The 25,928-nt window shown below is 39.7% G+C and overlaps 1 protein-coding gene across 3 annotated transcripts in view; it reads left to right on the top strand.

Moving 5' to 3' along the window:
* Positions 1-25,928, top strand: part of STX6 (syntaxin 6) — a 73,826-nt gene that overhangs the window by 7,174 nt on the left and 40,724 nt on the right. For all 3 annotated transcript variants that reach the window (XM_030935140.1, XM_030935139.1, XM_010375639.2), the window contains exons 2-4: positions 10,761-10,930; positions 13,505-13,599; positions 22,722-22,784. In XM_030935140.1, coding sequence (XP_030791000.1) covers positions 10,761-10,930; positions 13,505-13,599; positions 22,722-22,784 — 328 coding nt within the window. The remainder of the gene's footprint in view (positions 1-10,760; positions 10,931-13,504; positions 13,600-22,721; positions 22,785-25,928) is intronic.

Below are 25,928 nucleotides of genomic sequence, written 5' to 3'. Positions count from 1 at the left end.
AATGAGCACAAACTAGATTATCTTGAAAGTTCCTTCCAGATCTAAAAATTCAGTGATTGGATTTACGTAGAGGTTGTGCAAGGTAAGAAGTAGGAGAAGGAGTCAAAAATGACTCTTGTCTAGACAAGTGTTGAAACTTGGAAAATGGTGGCACTGTTGGCTAAAATGAGGAGGCTAGAAAGGGAAGCAGATTTTTCTGTTTTGTTTGTTTTGAATACATTATGTTCTGCAGGGAGGCTATGATTAGTTTGGTTTTAGGCAAATGGAATGATCCTATAGGCATCTAAAGATACAGGAGTTAAGCCTCACTGAGTGGTTAGGGTTGGAAGTGTAGTGGGGGAGTCATCAACTTAAGAGGGGTACTTTGAACTTGTGAATGCTGATGAGCGCATAGAGGCCACAAAAAGAGTGCTGAGAAACATTGGGATCCAGTGGAGGAAGAGGAAGGAGAAAACTGGTGGAAAACTAGAACAGCACAATGTCACAGAGACAGAGGAAGTGAGAGTTTCAAGAAAATAAGTATAATGGGCCATGGTGTCAAGTGCACCAAAAATGAGGACAAGTTAAATTCACTCCTGACTTTGACCTGCAGTGTCATTGGTGGAGTTGTGGAAGCAGCAGTAAGTTAGGGTCAAAATTTGTATATCGTTGTAGGTAACTGAGTAAAAATGATGTTTCATTTTCACAAGAGTAATTACAAAATATGTTACAGTGTGGTTGAATTTGGAAATGGCAGTAAAGTCAAGTAAAGGGTGTGCCTGTGCATGTGTTCCTTTCAAATACAAACGACGTGAATGTAGAAGTCAAGCAATAAAAAGAGCTCCTCTCTTTCCGGAGAGATTGCTGGTGAAACCAGGTTTGTGGGGTATGGGGCAGGAACCAGTTGGAGGAGAGTGAGGAGTGGGAATCTGATGTGGTTGCAGAGGCTCGCTCAACCTGAGTTTTTCACGTTTCATTACTAGAATGGAAACTTTCAGCCTTGACTAGCCTCTTTTAGTGTATTGATGAAATGGGTATCCCTCTGTAAAGAGACTTGCAGAGTAGGTGCTGTCCCAGATAAAGGAGTTGTGGCAGATTGTGTTTTTTCCAATGATGGCTGCTCCAATAAATGTTCTGTCCTGTGTTACTTTTCTGCGTGCGTGCGTGCCTGCCTTCCTTCCTTCCTTCCTTCCGTCCATCCTTCCATCCTTCCTTCCTCTTTCGAGTCTCGCTCTTGTCGCCCAGAGTGGAGTGCAGTGGTGCAGTCTCGGCTCACTGCAACCTCCTCCCCCCAGTTTCAAGTGATTCTTCTGCCTCAGTCTCCCAAGTAGCTGGATTTACAGGCGCATGCCACCATACCCAGCTAATTTTTGTATGTTTAGTAGAGACAGGTTTCACTGTATTGGCCAGGCTGGTCTGGAACTCCTGACCTGGTGATCTACTCACCTCGGCCTCCCAAACTGCTGGGATTATAGGCGTGAGCCACCACGCCCTGCTGTTTGCTTTTCTTAAATTGTGAAGCTGGCATTCTTTTATCAAACTGGAGTTTGTATTCCTTTCCTTTGAACCTGGGCAGACCTTTATAAACTGCTTTGACTAACAGATTGAAGCAGAAGTGACTCTGCTTGACTCCTAAAGCTTAAGTCATAAAAGACAACCAGTATACCTTCTGTCTGCATCTTTCATCTTGGAACACAAGCGTAGGCTACCCTGAGCTAACATGTAACAAGTCCAGTTACATTGAAGCCACTGTGTTAGAATATGCATGCAGACTGTGGAGAGATGGAAAGATGTGATGCTTTTACAGCCCCAGCCTGTTTAATCTTTTCAGCTGAGGTCCCAGACATTGTGGAACAGGGACAAGTCAGCTCTGCTGTGTCTGATTCCTGATCTACAGACTCCATGATATGACATGATAAATGGTTGTTTTACACCACTACATTTTGGGGTCATTGTTAAATAACCACGATAACTTGAACAGATGCCAATTCAGAGTCTGCCAGCATGGGCAAAGAAGAAAGGAGAAATCAAAAGGCTGAAGGGAGAGGCCAAGGCAGGAGGATCACTTGAGGCCAAGAGTTTGAGGTCAGCCTGGGCAACAGCATGACCCTGTCTCTGCAATAAATAAAAAAAATTAACTTGGCATGGTGGTGTGCACCTGTAGTCCTAGTGACTTGGGAGGCTGAGACAGGAGAATCCTTTGAGCCCAGGAATTCAAGATTACAGTGAACTGTGATTGCACCACTGCACTCCAACCTGGGTGACATAGTGAGACCCTGGCTCAACCACAACAGAGAAAAGGATGATGGGGATTGTGGCTACAATTATGCAATTTGTTGGTACAACTGAATGACAAATACTGGGGAAAAAAGCGCCCTAATGGCTTTTTTGTATGTAACCATGTAAAATGAGATATTCTTCTCATTTTACTTGGCAAATGTGGTTAGATACAAGTAAGAAAACTTGGTGATTTTTTTTGGACATCTGGATGTATTACTTGTGGCCCCAGAGGCTAGTTTGGTGGTGTACCAGATTGGGAAGTTGTATGGAAGAGTCTCAACTATCAGTGACAAGGGATCAATGTTGGGCTAACTTCAAAAACAAATGAGGTTGGTTCTGCCAGCATCAACTTTTTATTTATGAAGAATGGAAGAATTGCCTGGGCGCGGTGGCTCACGCTTGTAATCCCAATACTTTGGGAGGTCAAGGTGGGTGGATCACCTGAGATCAGGAGTTTGAGACCAGCCTGACCAACATGGAGAAACCCCATCTCTACTAAAATTACAAAATTAGCCGGGCGTGGTGGCACATGCCTGTAATCCCAACTACTCGGGAGGCTGAGGCAGGAGAATCGCTTGAACCTGGGAGGCGGAGGTTGCGGTGAGCTGAGCTGAGATCGTGCCATTGCACTCCAGCCTGGGCAAAGAGTGAAACTCCATCTCAAAAAAAAAAAAAAAAAAAAAAAAAGAATCTGGATGCTTGGATGACTTTATTTTGTTTTTCCCGAAAGATAGTCTTCAAAGATGTGGGCAGTGTTTCCATTTTTGACAGCTACTTACTGGGAAAGCTCTGCATTGTGAGTGGTCCTGTGGGCATTGTGGTGAATTGCTGTGAAGAGCCTTCATTCTGGTGTCTGTAGGGAATTCAGTCCATGAGAAGATGACAGGTCCCATGATTTTGATGGGCTGTTCTGTAGACAGCAAGGGGGAAAAGCCACATCCCTAGTATTGCCAACACTGGTTCTTAGTATCCACGAAATGCTACCTGTATCAGGCGAGACTGATTTGGGCAGCATGTGTGACAAATAGTGCAAGATTTGCTTGATGTGTGGAGATAGCCGTCTTTCAAGGATTTGAAAAAGGCTTTTCTGGGTCAGCAGCTACAACTATAATTCCTAGGAAGGTCATCAGCAAGTTTTCAGTGAAATGCTGCCGGAGATGATTCTCCAAGCTGTGGGTGAGCTGATTGTTATTTACCAAGAGTTTGCTAAGCTGAAGAACTCTGAAAATTCAAGGTGTACCTGCTTCAAGGTATATTCCCTCATGGAAAGTTCTGGGTATCAGACTTTAATTTTTCTAATTACATAGTTGGGAAAAAAATAGCTAAATCAGACATAAGGGATAAAGAAGCACTATCTGCGGTTGTCACCTTTCTGGAGACAGACAAAAATGGATCTCTGTTGCCTAAGAAGTCAGTAGCTGTAGCTGCTCACTCAGCGGGAAGCACTCCTCAAAATGAAGTGCTCCGCACAGAGTGCAGTGCTCACATGGGCTAGTTGTGTAGAGCAGACAGCAGTGGTGGGTGGGCTTTTGTGGGTCATGCATCACTAGCCAACTGATCCTGAAACAAGTCCCTTGCCTTTCCTGAGAAAGAAATGTGAAATCACGTAGACGGGCACTTCTCTTGTAAAAACCCTCACAAATCTCAAATAGGTGACATGATGATATGCTACTGTTTTATGAATTGACTTACTTGGAATGCCAAGTAATCTTCAGTTTTTAGTTGCAAGTACTTAACAAGTGGTTCTGAATTGAGAGGGTTGTCTTCCTGGTTAGATTTGTACATTAGGTGTGTCTTGTGGCTCTTGAAGCTGTTTAGAAATCCCATGTGCTTTAGAAAATGCTGGTTACCTTTAATAGTTGGCTTCCAAATAAGACTTGTGACCAACATTGTTTCTGCTCCCAGTTCGTGCCTTATTTTTCAGGCTAACGCTGAGCTGAAATGATATTGGAAGAATGGTTGGGAGGTTTTACACTTAGAGAGACCTCTTTGCTTGCTATTGTGATGTGATTCCTTGATACGCTGCAGATTCTGGCTGTCTTTCAAGATCTGAGCCATTGTTGGCAGTTTCTACCTTTGTAATCCCTTAAAACACCCATCTTAAAAATGTAAAATAGGCCGGGCACGGTGGCTCAAGCCTGTAATCCCAGCACTTTGGGAGGCCGAGACGGGCGGATCACGAGGTCAGGAGATCGAGTCCATCCTGGCTAACACGGTGAAACCCCGTCTCTACTAAAAAATACAAAAAACTAGCCGGGCGAGGTGGCAGGCGCCTGTAGTCCCAGCTACGTGGGAGGCTGAGGCAGGAGAATGGCGTGAACCCAGGAGGCGGAGCTTGCAGTGAGCTGAGATCTGGCCTCTGCACTCCAGCCTGGGCGACAGAGCGAGACTCTGTCTCAAAAAAAAAAAAAAAAAAAAAAAAAAAATGTAAAATAACAACTGGTTTACCTTTCTTATGTCTGTGTTACTAAACGAAAACTAAGCAGGAATCCTGTTTTTAAGAGTAAGAGCTTTAGAGTGGAATAAGCCAACTCACTGGTCAGGCCTGTCAGGTGCTGAGCTTTATTCTGCAATTGCTTTGTAGCATTTTTCTAATTCCTGCCATTTCTTTCATTTTTTTACTCAGGACATGCTTTACTTCTTGCATGCTTAAGGATTCCTTGCTTCACACTCAGTGCCACTAGAATCCACCCATGCACACTCCTCGACTCCAATCTGCCTATGGGTGTCTTAAGACATTGTAGATCACAGAAGGATCTACCAGCTCAAAACTCTTTTCATGATAATATTCAGATATTATCTGCCTTTTTCACTGTGTTGACATTTGCACTGATGGTACCAAAGCTGTGGTGGCTAAAACTCCTGGTGCCTTACCAAAAATCAAGGCAGTGGTGCTGTGCCATGCTTTCTGTGGTATTCCTCATCACTTTGTACTAACAGTAAAAAAAGGAAAAAAAAAGTCATATATTCCCTTAATATTCTTCATGAGGCCAGGCATGGTGGCTCATGCCTATAATCCTAGCACATTGGGAGGCTGAGCCAGTCGGATCACTTGAAGTCGGGAGTTTGAGACCAGCCTGGCCAACATAGTGAAACCCCGTTTCTACTAAAAATACAGAAATTAGCTGAGTGTGGTGGTGCCTACCTGTAATTCCAGCTACTCGGGAGGCTGAGGCAGGAGAAGCGATCGAACCCGGGAGGCAGAGGTTGCAGTGAGCTGAGATAGCACCACTGCACTCCAGTCTGGGTGACGGAGTGAGATTCTGTCTCAAACAAACAAACAAAAGAATATTCTTCATGAAACAGTAAAACTTATTAATTTTATAAAATCTTGACCCTCAAGTATAATTTTTCTCATTTTTTTAAAGTTACAATTTACCTACAGTGAAAAGCAACCTTTCTGGTATACACATCTGTGAAACTGACAGATTCACATAGTTGTGTAATCATCACTTCCACAAGTAGGATATAGCACAGATCCATCACCCCAAAACGTTTCTCTGTATGCCTCCTGGTCCTTCCCCCATGTCCAGCACCTGGCAAACACTGAACTGTTTCCTGTTCCTATAATTTTGCCTTTTCCGGAATGTTATGTCAGTGAAATTGTATAGTACATGGCCTTCTGAGTCTAGCTTTTTCGCTTAGCCTAATGCATTTGAGATTCGTCTATGTTGTTGTATGTAGCTGTAGTTTATTCCTTTTTATTGCTGAATAGTATTCTGTTTTATATATATATGTATATGTACACACTACAGTTTATCCACTCACTAGTTGAAGGACATGTGGGTTGTTTACAATTTTTGGCTGTTATTAGTAAAGCTACTATAAAAATGTGCAGGCTGTGTGAACACAAGTTTTCATTTCACTTAGGAGTGGGACTTTTGGGTCATATGTTAAGTATATGTTTAAGAAACAACCAAACTCTCTTCCAAATGGCTGTACTATTTGGAAATGGCTATACTATTTGTGCCTTTCCACCAGTAAGGTATGAGAGTTCCGGTTACACCACCACCTTTCCAGCACTTCGCGTTGTCAGTTTTGTTTTCATTGTAATCCATTCTAAATATGTAGTAGTAGCTAATTGAAGATTTAATTTGCATGTCATTAATGATATTGGGCATCTTTTCCTGTGCTGTTTGTCATATATATGTCTTTGCTGGGGTGACTGGTCAAATCTTTTGCCTTTTTTTTTTTTTTTTTTAAGCACAGTTTTGCTCTGTCACCCAGACTGGAGTGCAATGGCATCATCTTGGTTCACTGCAACCTCTGCCTCCCAGGTTCAATTGATCCTCCTGCCTCAGCCTCCTGAGCATCTGGGATTACAGGCACCCACCACCATGCCCGGCTAATTTTTTGGTATTTTTAATAGAGAAGAGGTTTCACCATGTTGGTCAGGCTGGTCTTGAACTCCTGACCTCAAGTGAACTACCCGCCTTGGCCTCCTAAAGTGCTGGGATTACAGGCATGAGCCACTGCGCCTGGCCTTGTTTAATTGGATTTTTCTTACTAAGTTTTGAGAGTTTTAAAAAAATATATTCTGGATATGTCATTCATCAGATATGTAATTTGTAAATATCTTCTCTCTTAGTATATATTTTAATATTCCACTGGCAAAATGGAAATGTACATGAAGCTTTTTTGTGATGTATTGTTAAATAAAATGGTTGTCTTTAGGAAGAGCACTTATGTGATTGAGTTGTGAGTTGAAATAGCTGTTTTTCCCTCTAGCAAAATCTCATTTTTACTGGAGAGAATGATAAACTGGTTCCTCAGACTTGCAGGCTTTCTCAAATCTCAGAATTATCTTTAAAATTCTCGAGATATTTTCTCACAAATGAATGAGGTGAACCTGTCACTTCATGGAAAATAACAGTATTTTTACCAGTGATAAAGCCTTTTGTTTAAAAAAAAAAAAAAAAAAAAGCACAGAAGTTTGGAGAGCCTATATCAACTGCTGTGCTCTTACAGATTTCCAATAAAGTTTTTCTGATGAAATTGGTGGTGATAGTAACAAATATGATTTTGGATACTGTGTAATGAAATGAGCTGGTATTTGGAGGTTCTGCAGTACTCAGTAGACTGATACTTTCCTAATGACCAGTACATGATGTTATAAAATCATCCAAAAGTAAAAGATCCAAAGTACAGGTTGAGCATCTCAAATATGAAATGTTCCAAAATCCAAAACTTTTTAAGCACCAACAAGATGCTCAAAAGAAATGCTCATTGGAGCATTTTGGATTTTGGATTTTCAGATTGGGGTGCTCAACTGGTAAGTATAATGCAAATATTCTAAATCTGAAAAAATCCCAAATATTTTTGGTCCCAAGCATTTTGGATAACGGAATCTCAGCCTGTATAAGATTGACCAATGGATCGTAGTGTATGGGAGACAGAGCTCCCTAATGACTGAGATACTCCTTCCCATTTTACTTGGTAAACTAAGAAAAACAAGAAAATTATTATTTTTTTTTGAGACAGAGTCTCGCTCTGTCGCCCAGGCTGGAGTGCAGTGGCCGGATCTCAGCTCACTGCAAGCTCCGCCTCCCGAGTTTACGCCATTCTCCTGCCTCAGCCTCTGGAGTAGCTGGGACTACAGGCGCCCGCCACCTCGCCCGGCTAGTTTTTTGTATTTTTTTTAGTAGAGACGGGGTTTCACCTTGTTAGCCAGGATGGTCTCGATCTCCTGACCTCGTGATCCGCCCGTCTCGGCCTCCCAAAGTGCTGGGATTACAGGCCTGAGCCACCGCGCCCGGCCAAGAAAATTAGTATTGTAAAATAAGAAAGTCTAAAAAGTTCTTTAATACAGTTTTAGGATCCACATTGTAGCTAACCTTTAACAGCCAGTTGTCAAGTATTGGTATACTATCAAAAAAGTACATTCACAATTGTCCGAAAAGACTATTAAAATTCTCCTCCCTTTTCCAAGTATATATCTGTATGAGGCTGGATTCTCATCATATGCTTCTACCAAAATGTATGTCCACAGACTGATGGTATAAGTGGATATGAGAATCCACATTTATTAAGGAGATTTGCACAAATGTAAAACAATGCCATTCTCACTACATTTTTTTTTTGTTTTAGAATTTTTTAAATAAAAACATTGTTAACATGTAAGCTCACATTTTGAAGTTGACAAATATTTTTAAAATGTCTGTTTGAATTCCTGATATAGTAAATAGCATTAGATATATAGTACACGTAACTCTAAGCTCTTTGGGGTCTTCAATAATTTTGAAGAGTTCAAAGGAGTCTCCTGAGACCAAAGAAGTTCGTAGGTTGCTACTTAGAATTTAATTCTAGCATAATAATTGTGTACTGGTGGTGGAGAACAAACCTAAGCCCTAGCCCAAGGCTTCTTGGTTTGAGGCTTCTAGTTCTCAAAAAGGAATTCATATTTACTTTACAGAATTGATAAATTTTATATTCTTTAAAAGATGTCTTTACAGATACCTCTTTAACTCTGTCTTGCATTATCACAGATGATACTCAGTACTTACAAATAAACCAATACAATCAGCCTCCATCTCTGTGGGTTCTAAATCTGTGGATTCAGCCAACTCAGGATTGAATATATTCAGTAAAAAGAAGAATGGTTACATCTTTGCTGAACATGTACAGACTTTTTTTTTTCTTATTCCCTGAACAATACAGTATAACAGCAATTTACATAGCATTTAAATTACATTAGGTATTATAAATAATCTAGAGATGATTTAAAGTATGTAGGAGGATGTGCGTAGGTTATATGCAAATACCATGCCACTTTATATAAGGACTTCAGAATCTGCAGATTTGGTATCCTGTGGGGGTCCTGGAACCAATCCCCCCAGGATACCAAAGGATGACTTACTTTGCATTAAGGAATGATACATAGCTCTTTCTCCACTAAATCACCCAGATCCCATAAAGAGTAAAGAAAATAGATTTGCACCTCACTTAATTCTTCCCCATTTTATGTTAAATAGGGTTTCTCATTAGCACTGAAAGTCTAAAGGCTGACATGAAAGGAACAATGAGGTGATTGCCTAAGCCGTAAACTAGATGTGAATAGACCTTGGTAGATTTGTTGTCCATATAGCTTGCTTATTTACTCAGCCTGCGCCTAGTAGCTGTATTCTCTGTTTAACATTCAGCCTCTTAGCGCTCATCAGTATGCCATAGACCTAAATATTGTAAGGTGCTTTTCTTCATTTTTGTTAGTGCTTTCTTTTTTCCAGTACTTGAAACGTCAGAGGGTATGGGATGCGTGTGAATTCTGTCTTAAAGCCATAGACAACAAACACCCTAATCATCTAGAACGCTTTTTTGTAGTCTGTGTTCCAGAAGAAATCATAGAAGGATCAAAATAGTTCTTATAGTTTGGGAGCAGTGGGATTATCATCTTTAAACATGAGAGACCATATGATTATAAAATGACTCCTTTTTGGCTTTTATATATGGTAGTATTAGATTATAACATTTAAATGGTGGATATTGGCCCAATGGTGGGGATAAAAGTTCTTAAAATCTTGTGACTATATCTAATCTAAAAGCATGCTAGATCATAGCACTTAATGGCCTAGTCTCATTTTCTGAACAAGAAAAACACTAATCTGGCTGGGTGCGGTGGCTCATGCCTGTAATCCTAGTACTTTGGGAGGCCGAGGCAGGTGGATCACCTGAGGTCAGAAGTTCGAGACCAGCCTGGCCAAGATGGCGAAACCCCCGTCGCTACTAAAAATACAAAAATTAGCCAGGTGTGGTGGCAGGTGCCTGTAATCCCAGCTACTTGGGAGGCTAAGGCAGAAGAGTCGCTTGAACCCGGGAGATGGAGGCTGCAGTGAGCCGAGATCGCACCACTTCACTCCAGCCTGGGCAAAAGAGTAAGACTCCATCTCAAAAACAAAACAAGAACAAACACTAATCTGGTATATGGTATTGCTTAATTAAGGAAAGTAGGTATATTTAAAGCTAATAATGTTTGGAAATTGAATGAGATTTTGTGTTTAAAAATTTCTGGGATTAAAATTCTTAACCTATAATAAAACGGGAGCTGTATAAGAGTAACCTTCCCTCCAGCATTCTCACTCCTCCCACACCAAGAAAAGAAAGGCTATATTAGGACTTTTTCATCTGAGTATAATTTATTAATACTATCACACCAAGTGAAAGCATGTGAGAATGCCCATTGCCCTTTAGTTGATTTGTGGGATTGCTTCATTATACTATTATGTATAGTCTGTTCAGAGAAAAATATTAAATTTGCCCTTCCCCAACAAACTTGATATTGTAGCTGCTTAAATAATGGATATTGTATTCTAAGCATCAGCTGAGAACATAATACTCAGACTGTGTATCAAAGTTTTGAACTTTGACATTTGTCTGTGAAGAGCCTTCTGTGGGAATGGTGGTTGCTGAGGATGGTGTATGATCATAAATGTTAGCCTAAACCCTGCAGTAACTTGTCCATGGAATGTTGTCTGTAATTTCTCTCCTTTGCCTCATCTTGATTACAGAGAGGTACAGAAAGCTGTCAACACTGCCCAGGGATTGTTTCAGAGATGGACAGAGCTCCTCCAGGACCCCTCCACAGCAACAAGGGAAGAAATCGACTGGACCACCAACGAGCTGAGAAACAACCTCCGGAGCATAGAGTGGGATCTAGAGGACCTTGATGAAACCATCAATATCCTTTTCTGTGGTGTCTGTGCCATTTTGGGTAAATAGACAAACGGACAAGTTTTTCTCCAGTTGTTTCCACTATGTAGATGAAACATTTTCTTTTATAATTGGTTGATGTTTGTTGCTCTTCCTTGTACTGTGATATCTTTAAAGTATTTGCCCAGTAAGTTAAGGTAGAGTAGCCACATTCTTGTACAGTGTGACAAATCCTATACTATAAATATATATATGTAAAGGCAGCACGGTGTAATGATTATGACTCTGGACCCTGGAATCAGATTCCTGGTGTTCAAGTCCTGGCTCTGCCAATGTAAAGGGGGAAAAAAAACCCTATTTTTCTTTTTTTTTTTGAAGTCTCTACCCTCACACTCAAGTTGGTATGATATTTCTGACACTGTCTACGTGGAAATAGCATCAGGTCCACAGGTTAAAAGCTCAGTCCCACAAGACTGCTCCCACTTCAGATGCCAGTTGCAAGCCCCAGGTTGTGACCAGTGCTCCCGACTGACCAGGTATAAATAGGAGTTCCCACAACTCCCTCCATGGATCAAATTAATTTAATTTGCAAGAGCAGTTCACAGAACTCTGGGAAACAGTTTCCTTAGGTTTATCCGTTTATTGTAAAGGATATTACAAAGAATACAGATGAATGACCAGATGGAAGAGATGCTTGCAAGGTATAGGAGAAGAGGTGTAGCACTTCCAGGCCCTCTTCAGGTGCCTCCAGGAACCTCCACATGTTCACCTATCTGGAAGCTTCCTGAACTCTGTCCTTTTAGGTGTTTGGGGAGGATTCATTTCGTAGGCACGATTGATCGCATCAGTTGGCCATTGGTGATCAACTCAGCTGTCAGTCCCTTTCCCCGGGGGGTTGAGCAGGGGGCTGAAAGCTTCAACTGTCTAATCACATGGTTGGTTTCTCTGGGGACCAGCCCCTCATCCTGAGGCTATCTAGAAACCCCCAGCCATCAGTTATTCCATTAACATACAAAAGATCCTCATCACTCTGGAGATTCCAAGGGATCTAGGAGCTGTTTGCCAGGAATGAGGTGCAGAGACCAAATTTGTATTTATTATGTTACAGTATCACAACCAGTTACCATGTTACTTGGGCCCATCACTTAACTCCCTGTGCTTCAGTTTCCTCTTTAGTGGAAAGTTAGGATAACAGGAGTACCTAGCTCATAGGATTATTGGGATTATACAGGTAAAGAGTTTAGAATGGCACCTGGCAAACAGCTTATGTAATAGTGCTAGCAGTCATTATCATATAGAGGTACATATAGGCCATTGTTACACTTTGGTAATTAGAGATCAAAAAATCTTTTTGTAGACTGTCATGTTTAAGAAATGATGTTCAATGGGCACCGTCCATTGAAGAGGCATCTTGTTCCATGAAACTGCATTTAGTAAAAGCAGATCTGTTCTGCTAATTCATGGTGTTGATGTGAACTCATGCACTGGAGAACTGTAAAAACTTCATTATATGGCCTTTTCTTTTCAACTGGAAATCCCACTTAACCAAAACTTTAGATGGAAGATATGCCACTTGCATGCTCTGAGTTCTGTTTTGTTTTTTCTCTAAGTGAGATAAAGCATCAAGAAAACCAGCTTCTGTCAGGATCACCCTGTAGTTAGCACAGATTCATATGCAGTTGATACATGGAATAAATTTTTGTTATTCATGATGACCCCGGGTACCTTTTAAATTATTAAAAGGCAAGTATGTTCTCTAAGATTAGTGGCAAATATGTGAGGGGGCAGGATCAAAAGCACAGTTACAGGGAGATAATTGTTCCCTTGAGACAGGAGGGAAGGAAAAAAAGTTAGGGGAGATAGAGAAAATGCGAGATTAAAAACAAAAGTTTTAATAGATACTCATCATTCAACCAGCAAATGTTTATTGAGTATACTACGTACCCGGCATTTTGTTGGTTATGGAGATTAGATTAATAAACACTGTACCAGCCCTCACAGAACTTTGAGTGGATAGGGATGGGGGACAGATGGTAATCAAATAATAACACAAATAGATACCTGCAGATTATGAAAGAGAAGTGTAGTGAGCTATGCGAGTGTCTGACATGGTGCGGTGGACCAGGCCAGAGGGTAAGGGAATGAGGGCAGCTTCTCTGAAGAAGGCCTGATCTCCCTAAATTAAGAAGTAGGGTTAGCATCTTGGCATAATTGGAAGTGATTTGGAATGGCAGGAGAAAAAGACATGCAAAAGCTGGCTTAGTAAAGATGATCAGGAGTCAAAAAAGGATAGACACAAGTGTTGACAAACAGGAAGAACCCAGCTCAGCTGTGGTCAGATAGCCCTAAGTGTTTGTAGTGAAGCTCATCAGCAGGGGCTGTGCTTCCTAATCCGACAGGTCATCTCTGTCTTGGGGCAAAGGGATCCTCCCTCCAGTGGCTCCGGGCAGAGGAAGTCTGAGAATGATTGGCGTCCAGCTGACTATGTTTTCAGAAAGTTTGAGCCAGATTTTATTTGTTTGCATGTGAGAGATTCAGTGAGTTAACAGGATGTTGTCAGGCTTTGATGATGAAATTGTTTTACCTTGACTTTTTGACCTACGCATAGTTGAAGCAAATCCTAGAAAATTTAACCTCGATGCAACTGAATTGAGTATAAGAAAAGCCTTCATTACAAGTACTCGGCAAGTTGTCCGGGTAAGGAATATGATCTTATTGTGTTATCTGTATAAGAAATAGCCAGACTTCTTAGAGCTCTTTCCGTTAATTGTAAACTAATAGGTCACCTCTGAAACCACTTTTTAAATATGAATCAAATGCGAGCTTCCCCACATATAATTTCTCTGATTGGCTGGGCATAGTGGCTCATGCCTGTAATCCCAGCACTTTGGGAGGCAGAGGTGGGTGGATCACTTGAACCCAGGAATTTGAAACCAGTCCGGGCAACATGATGAAACCCCGTCTCTACAAAAAAAAAAATAGAAAAATTAGCTGGACATGGTGGTGGACACCTGTAGTCTCAACTACATGGAAGACCAAAATGGGAGGCCGAGGTGGGAGGCTCATGAAAGCTATGATCATGTCACTGCACCCTCAAAAAAACAAAATTCTGTGATTGAAGAAAAAGAAATCTGTTTTTAGCCTTTCTTTTTTTTGACACGAGGTCTCACTGTGTTGCCCAGGCTGAAGCGCCGTGGCACTATCTTGGCTGACTGCAGCCTCTGCCTTCCAGCTCAAGTGTTTCTCCTGCCTCAGCCTCCCAAGTAGCTGGGACTACAGGTGTGCACTACCACACCAGGCTAATTTTTTGTAGAGACAGGGTTCACCATGTTGCTCTGGCTGGTCTTAAACTCCTGAACTCAAGCAGTTCGCCTGCCTCGGCCTCTGAAAGTGCTGGGATTACCTGTGTGAGCCACCATACCCGGCCTGTCAGGCTTATTTCTGAGAGTAAAAATAAGACAGTAATCTGCTGGCTTTGGGCAGGGTACCTTCAAATGGTGTCATCCTGAATGATTAGACCCTTGTCCATATCTCTAGTTTCTTCAAGCTGGTTATATTTCTCACTTTTTATTTCTTAGTGTACTGTGTTTCTTGATGAACAAAACAATTACTATTGTAGAAACCATTTGTTTTTTTGATTGATTGGTAATCACTTTGCACTGTTGAAGAGTGACTTACTGGGTTTGGATAGCGGCCTCTTCCGCCATCTGAATTGCTTCTGAAACTCTTGCAACCTATGTTACTGACATTTCCATATGTAACTACTTGACAGCCATTCCAGAGTTATCCAGAGCAAACAAGCATCTATCAGAGTATAAAAAATTGATCCAAGTGAACAAATCTTATAGTTCTAAGTTATTTAGAATAATACCCATTATTCAATAATCTAAGAAAAAATATTATTTAAGTACAACCTTGTGTCATTAAAATGTTTCATATTTTGAAACTATATGGCTAAGCCATTTGATTAGCATAACTAGATGTAAGAGAACCAGCTGTCTTTAACATATGTACTAGAAAGCAGCTTCCTTGAATAAAAAGACTTGGGATCATACCAGTGCTAACATATGGCTTTTTAAGAGTCATCTTAGGCAGGAATCTTAGTATGTGTTTGCCAAAGTCTTTAATATCATGTGATTTCCTTTTGAAATTATTTCAAATGGTAGATTATCGCTGAACTTTATATATTCTTGTTACTTGTTTTATTCATTAGTTGCCTTTCTATATACATAGACGTAAATTGTTTATGAAGAAACCCACATTTTAATGAGGGAGAAACCTTTCTGGACCTTAGATGCCCCATCCACAGTGAGTGTTTGGGTTAGACATTCTTAATTTCTAGCCAGTTGAAAATACTGTTCGGATGAGGAAGCCTTGTTGTTAAGTGACATATTTTTTGTAAGATAAGGAAATCCCCAATTATTTTGTATACTTTTTTTTTTTTTTTGTAGTAGGTTTTTTGAAGGACACTCCTATAGACATTAATATTTAAGTGGGGCCTTGCAATGAAGCATATGTCCTTAACCTTAATCATTATATTTATTCTTTCTGCAAGGTAGACTTAGGAAGTTTTCAGATTGAAATTTAGAGGTTCATATATTGAAAATTAAGTTCGTTGGTATAATGGAAAGAAGAATCCAAAGTTCATTTTCCAGTATTTGAAAAGCTTTTTAAAGTACATACTTAGAGGTTGATATGGTTTAGCTGTTTCCCCACCCAGAATCTCATCTTGAATTGTGATCCCCGTAATCCCCATGGGTCAAAGGAGAGACCAGGTGGAGGTAATTGAATCAAGGGGGCAGTTTCCCCCATGCTGTTCTCATGATAGTGAGTGAGTCTCATGAGGTCTGATGGTTTCATAAGGGGCTCTTCCCACTTTGCTCTGTCACTCTTGCCTGCTGCCTTGTGAAGAAGTTGCCTTGCTTCACCTGCTGCCATGATTGTAAGTTTCCTGAGGCTTCCCCAGCCATGCTGAACTGTGAGTCAATTAAACCTCTTTCCCTTATAAATTACCCAATCTTGGGCAGTTCTTCATAGCAGTGTGAGAACAGAGTAATAAGAGGTATTCTAAATCAAGTTAGTACTTCAAAATCTTACTGTCCTTTTAGAGTTGAGATCTAAACCATACTTAATTATGTGATCCACCTGAATATTTTAGGGTTCTAAGTCATTCTTGTTTAAATTTATGACCCCTCTTGGGGAAGCTGTTAGTATTTACCAGTGGTAGGCTAACAGTACCTAACTGAGCTTTTGCTGATATGATTTTAATATATTCTAGTTGAAAGTCCTGTAGAAGAGAAGGAAATAGCAATGGTGCTAACTCGATTAAAAATAAAAACAAAATACACTTTGTATAATTCCATATTACCACATTTAGCTAAACAGTGTTTGTACGTAGAGATTTCTGGGTTCTGGGTGGAGGAGCTCGATAGGGAGCAGAGAGTTAGTAGATTTGGAAAATGAGATGAAATGAAGTTCAAACTAGGAATTTGTACAAATTTGTTAGCTCTTCTGTTACCATTCATTACTAGTGGGCTTTCATTTAATGTTGCTCCAAAATTTTGATTGACTTTGTCTTTCAAACAGTGTATTCTACTTATGCTTTCTCTTTCATAGGCAGGGGAGTCAGTGATACTCTATGCATTTTTTTTTTCTCTTTTTGCTTCAACCTGAAAAAGTGAATCGCCTGTTTCTTCTTGATTAATGTCCATTGGTTATGCCTTTAGTAAGCCTTCCTTGTTTAGAGTCTTGTGTATGTTTTTCCAAGCATTTTTTAAGTCTGTACAAATTCAGTTTTACTGGCAGTTTTTAGTGAAGAAACCAAAATATTCAAGTTTTCATGTAAATAGCTTTCATATTTTTGAGGTAATCATTTTTACTCTTGTGGAGTCACCTATACACAAGGATTCTGCATGTGAAATTTTTGTGTTTTAGAAGTATATCCTAGAAGTGACTTTGGTTTAATTTAGGATCAAGAGGTTTTGCAGTATATGGTGCAACAACAGTGAATATAAGGGGTAAGGGAACCGGAGTTCTAGGCTAACCTGTGACCTTAATAAATCTTAACCATGGTAAGTCATTCAGCCTCCCTGGATCTCAGTTTTATCTATGAAATAATCCTCACTAACATTCTCTGACTTGAACTTTAAAAGGTAGAATCAGAACTATTACCCTCTCCACGAAAAAACCGAACCTGCTCCAATGTGAGAATTGTTTACAGTCAATTATAAGTCAAGATGGAAATGGCTTTGGTTAATCAAAAAGGGTGAAGTATCCAGTGTGTGCACAGATGACCTTGAAATGTAAGAGTTATGAGTGGGAAGCACTGGGATTTATGATGTCTCATTCATTCAGCTTGGAAGACAGTGTGAAATGGGAACAGAAGCATAAATAACCAGGACATTTGTTGTTCCTTTGGCAGATGAACCATATTTTATTGGGACTCGCTGCTTGACTGCTGGTTCTAAACGTCATGTGTTAAAAAGAATATGAGTAATTATGTTTTTGGCATGATAGATTGTTACAAGATGTTTGAAACTATTTAGTAACATAGTTTAAGATCCCAAATTCCAATATGAAGGTGTTCTGTTGTGTGGTATCTGCTGACTTTTGACCTACATGGATAAAGTGCCATCTTAGAAGTGAAAGCCGGTGGGATGTGGTGGCTCACACCAGTAATCCCAGCACTTTGGGAGGCTGAGGTGGGCAGATCACTTGAGGTCAGAAGTTTGAGACCACCCTGGCCAACATGGTGAAACTCTATCTCTACTAAAAATACAAAAATTAGCTGGGTGTGGTGGCAGGCTCCTGCAGTCCCAGCTACTTGGGAGGCAGAGGTGGGAGAATTGTTTGAACTCAGGGACGGAGGTTGCAGTGAACTGAGATTGTGCCACTGCACTCCAGCCTGGGAGACACAGTGAGACTCCTTCTCAAAAAAAAAGAAGTGAAAGCCATAGATCCTTACCTGCAGGTGGTGGTGGTCACATACAGGACGATGCCTACCCACATGGCTGTTGGAAGAATCTGCCTCATTAGGGCAACACCCATGCAGGCACACACATAACCCCACATGGTTTTTATTAAGCATAAAACTTAAAAACTGCAACTTTAAAATATATATTTAATTATGATAATGCAAGCTCAAATAAAATTAGAGAAAATTTTCAAGAGTAAAAAATAGAAAAAGGAACCTAAACTCAAAATAATACACAGCACAAGGCTGCGTTTTCTTCATAATTTTCCTCCCAATGCAGGGCAGTTGTGTTTTTACATAGTTGTGATCATACCATTATGCAATCATAGCATTTTATTTTCTTAGGTTAAAAATAATCTGTACTTGGTATTTATAAAATGCAAATACTTTTGATGTAAAAGAAAAGAGAAAATGCCTCTTCGTTCTCTAATTTCACTCCCTAGAAATAATTAGTGTCAGTTTTATTTTTCACAGCCATTTTATGGACATTGAAATATGCAAACTTTAAAAAAGCAGTGGCATGATGATCTGTAACTTTTTTTCTATGAAAAATTACATTGTGGACATAGTCCTGCAGTGACGCAGGTAAATCCAGAGAAGGGCTGTTTTCTAGTTGCCACGTTAAAAGAGTAAAAATAGGTGAGCTTATTATATTTTATTTAACCTGATAGATCCAAAACATCATTTAAACATGTAGTCAACATAAGAGATATTAATGAGAGATTTCAAGTTTTTAAACTGTTTTTGTAATAAATCTGGCATGTATTTTACACTCAAGCACATCTCAATTCAGATGTGAAATTTTCATTGGAAATACTTGATCTGTATTTAGAGTTTACAGAACTTACAATTGAAAAAGTAGAATCATAAACCCAATTTTTTCCAGACATACTTTAAAGTTTTCTGATAACCGAGTATCAATTAATTAAAATAAAATTCAGTTCCTCAGTTGCACTGACCACATTTGAGGTGCTCAGTAGCTAGTGGGTCCTGTATTACCCGGGAGCAGACTATCCTTTTTAATAGTTGCGTACTTTTATTTGCTGATAATGTTCATTGAGTGCTTGCTGTATTGTTGGCTACTGTTAATCAGGCTTTGTGTGTTACCTCTGTTAACCCCTACAGTGATCCCAAAGGATATTACTCTAAATGTACAGAAGAAGTAGAAACTTAGTGCAACTATTAAAAAGCATAACTAAGTCTTAAACCTAGGTCTTTGACATGAAAGATCATGGTCTTTCCCTCTCCTCTAATGTGGCTCTGTTATGATTTATTTAATCATTGACCTACCAGTAGATATTTTGATTATTGTTTATTATTGGCAGTTGCAAACCATACTTCAGTGACCATCTTTGTGAGCATAACTTACATAATTGTTTCGTAAAAAATTCAGAATACACATTTTAAATATTCATAGCCAGTCATGGTGGCTCATGCCTGTAGTCCTAGGACTTTGGGAGGCCAAGGCAGGAAGATCAGTTGAATTCAGGAATTCAAGACCAGCTTGGGCAACATAGGGAGACCTCATCTCTACCAAAAATTAAAAAAATAAATAGGTGTGGCAGCATATGCCTGCAGTCCCAGCTACTTGGGAGGCTGAGGTGGGAGGATCATTTGAGCCCAGGAGGTTGAGGCTGCAGTGAGCTGTGATGGCACCACCGTACTCCAGCCTGGGCATCAGAGTGAGATCCTGTCTCAAAAAATAAAAATAAAAAAATTGTTTTCAAAGTATCCTACAAAAAGACCTTATCAGTCATATTTCTAATAGAGTATCAGAATATACCTTCACTAAGTATTATCAGTCTTTTTCATCTTTCTTGGTCTAATTGGAGAAAACGTCTCTTAGCTACACTTCTTTGATTACCGGTGGGTTATTGTATCTATTCATGTTTGATCATTTGTGGGTTTTTTTGTGAATTGTCTGTTCACTGAACTCTCTTCATAAGCACAATGCCTAGTACATAATGCCTAGTATATAATACTGCATTGTGTGGATTGTGTAGCTGTTCCCTTATTTGGACTTGCTGCTTATTTCTGCTTTTTTCATATTATAAATAATACTGCAGTGCACATCTCTGCATGTCTTTTTTTGTATCTATTTTATGTTATTTCCTAAAAATAAATTCTTGTTAGTGGAATTACTGGGTCAAGGCAGTGAATATTTTGAGACTCGTGGTATAGAATGACAAATTTATTTTCAAAGTGCTGGTGTAGTTTGCCATCCAGCCATTGTTTGGGACCAGTAGTATTAAAAAATATATATTTATTAAAATATAACGCCATAGAAAAATGTAATTAACCTAAATATATAGCTTAATAAATTTATAAACTGAACACAGCCATCTAAACAGCACCCAGAAGCACTGCAGAGTGTTACCAGCACCCCCAGAAGCGTGCCTGTGCTCCTTTTCAGCTAATGTCTCTACCATGACTGCACTGACTTCTAACAGCAAAAGTATGTTGTATATATAGTGTTCTAAGGTTAACATGTCACTTTTCCATACGTGCATGTTGATATCTTTATTATGCAAGTAATGTGTTCATTGTTTTAAAAAAAAGACTATTATAAAATGCACTGACTATATTTTTATTTTATTTATTTTTTTAAGTAGAGATGGGGTTTTGCTATGTTGCCCAGGCAGGTCTGCAACTCCTGACCTCAAGTGATCCGACTGCCTTGGCTTCCCAAAGTGCTGGGACTATAGGCGCAAGCCACAGGGCCCAGCTGAGTATATTTTTAAAAGCGTGTATTATCCCCCTAGTGAATGTTGCTCTGCGTAGTTTTTAATGTATATTAAATAAATCAGGCTGTTGGATTGACTATCAGAAAAGGAATCCTGCAGTCCAGGAGATACTAGCATAATGATCAGTCTCTCTTTGAGGCTTCTAGATTTCCATCCTAAGACAAGGAGTTGCGGGGGGGCGGGTGCTTGTTAAAAATGTGCCGTCAAGAGTCTGACTTCATAGGTCTCAGAGGGGCCTAGGGAACTACATTTAAAAAATATTTTTAGACTGGGCATGGTGGCTCACGCCTGTAATCCCAGCACTTTGAGTGGCCGAGGTGGACAGATCACAAGATCAAGAGATCGGGACCATCCTGGCCAACATACTGAAACTGTGTCTCTACTAAAAATACAAAAATTAGCTGGGTGTGGTGGTGGGCGCCTGTAGTCCCAGCTGCTCAGGAGGCGGATGCAGGAGAATCGCTTGAACCCAGGAGGCGAAGGTTGCAGTGAGCTGAGATCATGCCACTGCATTCCAGCCTGGTGACAGAGGTGAGACTGTGTCTCAAAAAAAAAAAAAAAAAATTTTTTTTTAAATTTCTTAATACATAATGGTTGTGCATATTTTTAGGGTACATGTGATATTTTGATACATGTATATAATGTGTAATGATCAAATGAAGGCAATTGCAATATCAATCATTTTAAACATTTATCTTTATGCCGCAAACATTTGAATTCTCTTGCTATTTTGAAATATACGATAGATTACTGTTGAACTATCGTCACCCTACTGATCTGTTGAGCACTAGGTCTTATTTCTTCTAACTGTATTTTTTCCCGTTAATCAACCTCTCTTCATCCTCCTTTCCCCCTGCACTCTTCTGGCCTCAGGTAACCACCTGTCTATTCTTTGTCTTCATGAAATCCACCATGAGCGAAATCTCATCCACTTATGAGTGAGAACATGCGGTATTTGTCTTTCTGTGCCTGGCTTATTTCACTGAGCATAGTGACATCCAGGGGAACTGCATCTTTAACAACACTCACATGACTGAGTTAGGCACATCATCATGATGTGAACTCCATGTGGGCAGGGGCCTAGCTAGTATCATTCACTGCTGTATGCCTGGCCACATAGTAGACATCAGTGAGTGTTTGCTAAATGGTTAGATGAGTGGTTTGAAAGTTGAATCAGGTGGTTCTCACTCACCACAGTTCTGGGATTGTAAAAGCGGTGGCACTGTCTGATCTACTGTTTACTTGTCATGGGTCTTTAAAGAAGTTTCTAAAAGTCTTATACCTTGACGTTTGCATAAATTATATTTTGACAACCTTTTAAAAAAATTTGTTGCAGTTATCATGTATTCAGTTCAAATCATTCTATAGTACATTGGATTGTAGCTAAATAAGCAAAATGACTCAAATTTAATAAAATGTTTTGCTTCAGATAAAGGACTGGATCTATTCATTTTTCATTCCATACAAAATTATTTTTAACACTGCTCTGGAAATTCACTCTGATGTTAGGAATAGTCGATACCTTTCATGAATCCAACTCAGAAATAAAATAAGTGACCTATTGTACCACTACTTGGAAGTATTCTTTGGTGTTTAATGGTAAATATACTTTATACTAAAAGCAGATGGTTTTTTTACATATATTGTAAAAAAGATGCAAGCGTTTGAACACGTGCTTTTGTGTTTGTACCCCAGGGATGTTCTTTATTAGTGATATGGCTTTGAGAAAGTACCATCGTCTTTTTGGACCTAGGTCTCCTCAACCTTAAAATGGAAATAGTACCAGCTTCACAGGGTCCTTGTGAAAATTCAGTGATAATGTGTGTGCGTGTTTAGCACTGTTTCTGACCTGTGGTAGGTACCTGGTAAATGTTATCCCTTTCTCTTTCCTCCTATTTAAATTAGTATCCAGGTTACTTCTTTTTAAGGGACCATCTTTCTTTTTCTTTTCTTTATTTTTGAGACTGAAAATAAAGCCAAGAAATGCAGTCTTCTTTTTAAAAAATCAGTGATAAATTGTGTGTTTTGCTAATGTATGAAATGTTAACTGTGATTTTGTTTCAGGATTTTTTCATTTGTTTTCATATCTTGTTTCTCATTAGGACATGAAAGATCAGATGTCAACTTCATCTGTGCAGGCATTAGCCGAAAGAAAAAATAGACAGGTAAGAAAACATCAGAATATAATTATCAGTGAGAGAAAGCATACAGTTAGATATTTGGAATTTAAAAATGCTGACCATCTATGGATCATGTAATCGAGAGGAAGACTTCTGCTTGCAGGTCCTGGTGTGACCATGGGAGGTTTTGTGACAGTCCCTGCAGCCTGTCCCAGCACGCTTACAGCGTTTCCCTCCCCTCCTCTTACCCTCTGGTCTTCTCCTCTGGGCTCCATAGCACCTTTTGCCTACCCTTACTATAGCACTTATCACAGAGTACTTTTACTTTTTTAATGTGTTTATTCTGTACCTGTTGAATACACTCTGTGTGCCAGGTTCTTTGAAAGGCTATAATTACTCACTGTCTTTCTCTCTGCTGGGCCCCAGGCCCCTTGACAGTGAGGAGAGATGTATGTCATGGTTTTTTGTTTTTTGTTTGTTTGTTTGTTTGTTTGTTTTAAGCTCTCTAGCAGTTACTACATTGCCTACCCATGAAATGCATTAGACATCTAAGGATTGACATTTGATGTAAAGACATTAGAGGAACCTTAAACTTGTGTGTTAAATTACATTTCTCTTTGTTTTAAGCAGTTTTAAAAAATTACATACTTTGGCATATCGATAGAAGCTCCTAATTGTTAAGATACAGTCCTTTTAAAAAATATAGAATGGTCATCTAGAATTTGGACTTTCATTTAGATTGAGATTTGATTTAGACTTTTTTGGTAGGATAGAATGTTTTTTGCCTGTTGCTAAACTGTTAGGTGATTTTTTGACAGAAGTAGTTTTTAAATTCTTTGGATATCCATTTTCCTTAGGAGTAAAAAAAGACTTCATGAAAAATGATAATATTTGCTTTAAATGACTTGTCTTAGCCTCAATTTATTAAGATTCCAGAAAGTTACGAATTGTCCATTGAGTAGGCTCTTGAGAAATTTCACTGTTTTTACTAACTAGCAATCAGTACTTCATACCTGTGGGTATTTGTCAAGCCAATTAATTTTGAAAACAAATATTATGGAAGCTTGAAGAAGGAGGAGGGTTCTATAAATATTACCTAACTTAATTTTCCTGTTTTCTTTTCCTGCATTCCATTTTTCAAGTCATTGTTTTGTTTTTGGCTTTTTAATCTTATTTGCCTCATTTGCTTTCTTTTTGAGCAGTACAGCTAGGAAAAGCCACTAGCTAGTCCATTCCATCTGGCTCCCTCTCTTGAAAGAAGCTAGTGAATGGCCTCAAGTTGGCTAGTTTTGGAGTTCTCTTCTCATTTGCACTTGAGCTTATAGGAAGTGGAAGTACCTGAAGTAGTTGTGACAGTGAGGTTGGTAACACCTATGCTGTTACTCTTAATTTGAATGTTTTATTCTCTGGATAGTATAGTTGGGCTAATGTAAATAAAATTTGTATTGGTTTATAAATACATTTATATAAATATATATTTAAGTTATATAAATGTATATTTATAAATATATATAAATATTTTTATAACTTATATAAACATGTAATAGTGCCTGAGATTTATATATATAAATGTGTATATATACACATATTTATATAAAATATATATACATATATGTATTTATATATTGCCTGTCCAAGTATGGCTTGGAATTTTGTTTTAGGCCATGAGTGAAATGTCAAGTCGCAAATTTTCAAGGAAAAGCAGGGCCAGGGCTCTCTGAGTGCTCCAGCAGGCATGGGCCTTGTCACGTCATGCCAGGTACCAGGCGCTGTTCTGCTCCCTGCCTCACCAGCACCCTGCTCTGGCACCCACACACAGGTGCATCTTCCAGTCCTTGGGCCCTCTCTCAATCTCTATCCTATTATCACAGACGTGGGGTCAGACCGATGAACTTTAAGCTATTTTACAATAAAATGTGGATGATTTGCCCTATACTTAGCTATGCCTAAGTGTACACCATGGAAAACATAGGAAAAATAGCCCTGTGGCCTCAGGAGCACACAGGGCCCTGGTGGTGTCCCAGTTCTCTGTGCTTAGGCCAGTGATGCGTTATAGCCTTTTTCTGACCCTAAAAAAATTGTCATTAGTTCCTCATGTCTTCCATAGAGGTCCTTAGAGTCTGGATCAGAATGGAACGAGCAGGATCTTTTCAGTCTTGATAGCCCTAAGACCAGGTCAGGGCAGAGCCACCCACAAAAAGCCTTGGATCTGCTTTACACCAGAGACAGTCACCATCCAGCCTCTTGACTGGACTGAAGCTCTGGGCCCCTGGAAGCTCTTGTAAGAAAAGCTTCTAATAACTGAGCTTCCCTCATCCTAGCCCCTGAAGTCTGGCCATTTGATAGAGTTCACCCCTCGCAGTCTGAGAAGAGGTCAGTGTCAGCATGGAGGAAGGTCATGGGGCTGTTCGAAGGGTTTTCAGACAGAACCAATTAACCAGACAGGCTTTTAATAGTGTCTGAAATTTTTTTAAATTACCTGATAGGAAAATTTGGCAACTCTACAAGGAAAAAGTCTTAGTTGCTGGCGTCTTCTGGCTCTGGCTGCGGGGCTGGTGTGAGCAGTTATTTTGACCAGTCAGAAAGGTGTGTGGGGGTCTGGTCAGAACCAACTGCCAAGACTGAGCTCTCACATTCGTGCCTGTCCTCTTCATGTGAGGAAGACATACCCAACCTTACCCATTTATGGCTGCAAACTTCCTTGAATTCATACTTGGGAAACCCGACCCTGGTGTCCGGGAGCCCTGGTGGAGAACTCTGACTTTAGGGCAGCCCTTGCCTAGGTTGCCAGGGTCAGGCATTCCTTGTGGTCATACCTGCCTGGTAAAGTAACCCCCAGTCATCATCTGGAAACCCTGAAGCACCGTAGATTCTATTCATGAATTAAACTTAACAGACATTGATAGTTCTTATGCATTGGTGTGTGAAGGGCTATGGCTTACCTTCTTGTCATTCCAGAGAACTCTCCCCTTCCCCCCACCAAAAAAACCCAAAACTTCCCTGGGTCACACTTTTCTTTAAAAAGTACTCTAGATATTTGGAATCAGGTTGACTGGAACCTGTGGGTTGTTGAAGTTCCACAGGTACCAGGAAGAGCTCTTTTACAAGAGATTGAATGCTTTTCAATTATAACACAGTATATAGATGGGTGTTTGTTGATTTAGCAGGCATCTGTTTGCACTTTAAGGA

Source organism: Rhinopithecus roxellana, chromosome 8 (genome assembly GCF_007565055.1).
Source record: "Rhinopithecus roxellana isolate Shanxi Qingling chromosome 8, ASM756505v1, whole genome shotgun sequence".
Lineage (NCBI taxonomy): Eukaryota > Metazoa > Chordata > Mammalia > Primates > Cercopithecidae > Rhinopithecus > Rhinopithecus roxellana.
The sequence above is the reverse complement of the archived record's forward strand: the minus strand, read 5'-3'. Positions and strand labels throughout refer to the sequence as shown.